The sequence below is a fragment of the Nanorana parkeri genome, unplaced genomic scaffold (assembly GCF_000935625.1).
Source record: "Nanorana parkeri isolate BGI_ZX_2015 unplaced genomic scaffold, ASM93562v1 scaffold268, whole genome shotgun sequence".
Lineage (NCBI taxonomy): Eukaryota > Metazoa > Chordata > Amphibia > Anura > Dicroglossidae > Nanorana > Nanorana parkeri.
In genome coordinates, this window is record NW_017306536.1 from 991,544 (window position 1) to 994,435 (window position 2,892).

Below are 2,892 nucleotides of genomic sequence, written 5' to 3' on the forward strand. Positions count from 1 at the left end.
AGAGAAAGGTGAGCTATCACCACAGAGGATCAGGTGGGTGTGTCTTCTTTATTTTAGACCCTGGACCAAAATGAGCACTTAACCCATGCAGTGCAGGGGTAGCACTGTTGCAAGGGTTAACTTTTTACATGCCCGGAATTCTTCCTTAAACCTGAGGGTATCTGCATAAAGAGTCACTAAGCTTGTAGAGCTGCAAAGGAGCTTTAATATACAAACAACGTCTTCACTTCCTTAGTAATACTTGGCCTTTTCCCCTCCCACCTCGCCAACCAATAGTGAAGAAAGCGAGGCAGGAGACGGTGGGGCCAAGGGTAACTTCAGGAGTCAAATCCTGAAATAACTTAAATGAATATTGGCATTCCAGAGGCTTTACAGTTCCCTAGAAGGGAAAAGGGTATGTGATTGACAATTTCATCAAACAGATTTAGATGTCTCCAGTTTAGCAAATTTAAGATAAGCACAGGTTCACCTACATCTCAAACAATTACACCCGAACTGATTATAAAGAATGGGAGTAAATTATCTCATAAAATTAATTGTGTTGTCTTTGTCGCTTAGAAATTGTGCAATTGTTAAAAATCCAACTAGCACGGTATTATGTTTAATATAGACATACTAACAGTGTCAAAAAGTGTTTTGTGCTAAGCGCTCTAGGTATAAATACCTGTCTCTGGATGATATGCAGCAAAAAGTCAGGATTTCGGCTGCGGCAAAGCAGATGTCCTAACCGTAACGACTGATTCAATGATTTGATTTGCTCTAAGGCAACAGGCGGAGGACGGCGAGGAGGACCCCTGAAACAAGGAATTAACAAAAATCAGGAAAGATTGAAGGTCACTTTTTACTTGGGTCCTTAAATGTTTCCATGTACTGAAGGTGTTGGTGCAGTCAATGTGCAATATTTTTATGCTTAATCAAATAGAGAAAGCTGACTATATATCATATTTCAGTGTTGGTAAAAAATGTATAAAATTAATAAAAGCACTCATGTCAATGTGCATTTTTTTTTGCATTGGATCCTGCAAATAATTTTATCCACGAACAGTGCATGGTGGGTGCAAGGCACCGGCTCCTGATTATTCCCCTAGCCCCCAGTCCATACTGAGGTACAGACCTTCGGTTATAGAGCTAGAGGAGGCAATAAATCGACTATAAATGCGGTGACATCACCACACTTGTGTTCCTTTGACAATTATGAGTCCCTGTGCTGCGATGGGACTTGTGAATGGATAATGCGTCTGTGTGGGCGGAGGTTTTGCCTACAGATACACTTTAAAACAAAAAAGAGCAAATACAGTTAGAATGATACCAATAGCTCAGCCACTAAATGCAATGGAAAAATGACTTAGACATACTGTGGATCCAGGCTTGTAAGTTGGGATAAGAGCAGGCTGTTACTCTCGGTTATGGTCTGCTTGGTGGAAGCTGCAGCCAGGTGACTCTCAAATGCCAGAATTTCCTGCTTCTCACGCTGGGAAATTTGTAACTCTCTATTGATAATTTCTGTCCTTGTCTCTTCATCTGTCACTGTGCATGGTGGATATGAGTAATTACTGAGGAAGGCAAAAAATAAACATGACATTTTAGTGAACAGTAGTAATAAAAAAAAACTACTTATATTAAAAGTAATACATCGTCATTGTCTCCAAATACACTCCTTAATGGTCTACTTCCTCTTAGAGTTTGGACACCATAGGATACTTTTTCTTAAAAATATTTACCTAAAAATGGAGGGGCGTCTTATACACGGGGGGCCAAGAGGAGAACCGCGGTTGAGAAACTGCTGATACCTCTGCAAACTAGCCGCATGAGTGAAACTATCTAGGCTAGGCTATCTAGGCTAGGCTAACAGGTTTCCTCCAATCATGAGCCTTATGTACCTGACGTCAGCTGATGCTGCGGAGAGCGTGTAGCCAGTGCCCAGATGCAACAGGGAGCCCATAAAAATGTCAGAAAACAAAAAAAATACCGGTTTAATACCGGTACCAGTAAGCGGCTGTCTTACTCTGCAAAATTTTAACTGGATGTAATCAGTTATGCAAAAAAGCATGGGAAATATTGATTTATATTTTGGGTAAGAAAAGTCGGGGGCGTCCTATACATGGGGGCGTCTTATAGACGGAAAAATACGGTAAACCTTTAGCTAAATCAAAACAGCAAAGATAACAGAAGCAGCCAGTACAAGTAGCAGGGATGAGGGTTGTCATTAGACATGTACATTTTGTTTTACGTTCCGAATAGATACTCATATGAATGTCGTTAAATTCGGACATTCAGATGCATCCGAATTTGAAGGCTTCCGAATGCGAACGAATCCGTATAGCCAAACGAAATTAGACATCTATTTCTGGCCAATCAGATTTTATTTGCTGGCGGTTGCCTTACAGGCAATGTGACTGTTCCGAAAGTAAAAATCGGATTGTTACGAAACGAAACCTCCGATTGATCCAAAAAACAAGGAAACAAAAATCTGAATAAATCAGAAACGAAACAAAACAGTTTTTTTTGTGGAATTACATGTCTAGTTGTCATCAACCTACATAACAATTGAGCAGTGTTTTGGGCAGCACGATAGGCTCTTATAATAAAACTCTGCCCATTACGAATTTTTTTTTAAAGAAAAATACAGAAGGTGATACTGGGATCAGAGGATCTCTATTGTCAAAGGCTGTTTAGAAAAAAAAAAAAAGATACCAACAATCACATTAAGAAAGCTAATCTTAAACACGTCATTCATGTTTCATTTTCTTAAGTTCATGGGTTGAACAAGAGAAAAACAATATCCAGGCTAAACAGCATGGATGCAGAAACCCATGAATGAACAGGAAGTGATATAAGCACGTCCTATTCATTCATAACTGGGGACACATGCTCGGCCATCCTAAACTGACA

At 39.8% G+C, this 2,892-nt stretch overlaps 1 protein-coding gene across 2 annotated transcripts in view; it reads right to left on the reverse strand.

Moving 5' to 3' along the window:
• The window catches only part of INTS1 (integrator complex subunit 1), an 83,701-nt gene that overhangs the window by 47,689 nt on the left and 33,120 nt on the right, over positions 1-2,892 (reverse strand). For both annotated transcript variants that reach the window (XM_018557117.1, XM_018557116.1), the window contains exons 20-21: positions 1,356-1,553; positions 665-794 (exon numbers count right to left, since the gene is read on the reverse strand). In XM_018557117.1, the coding sequence (XP_018412619.1) occupies positions 665-794; positions 1,356-1,553 (328 nt within the window). The remainder of the gene's footprint in view (positions 1-664; positions 795-1,355; positions 1,554-2,892) is intronic.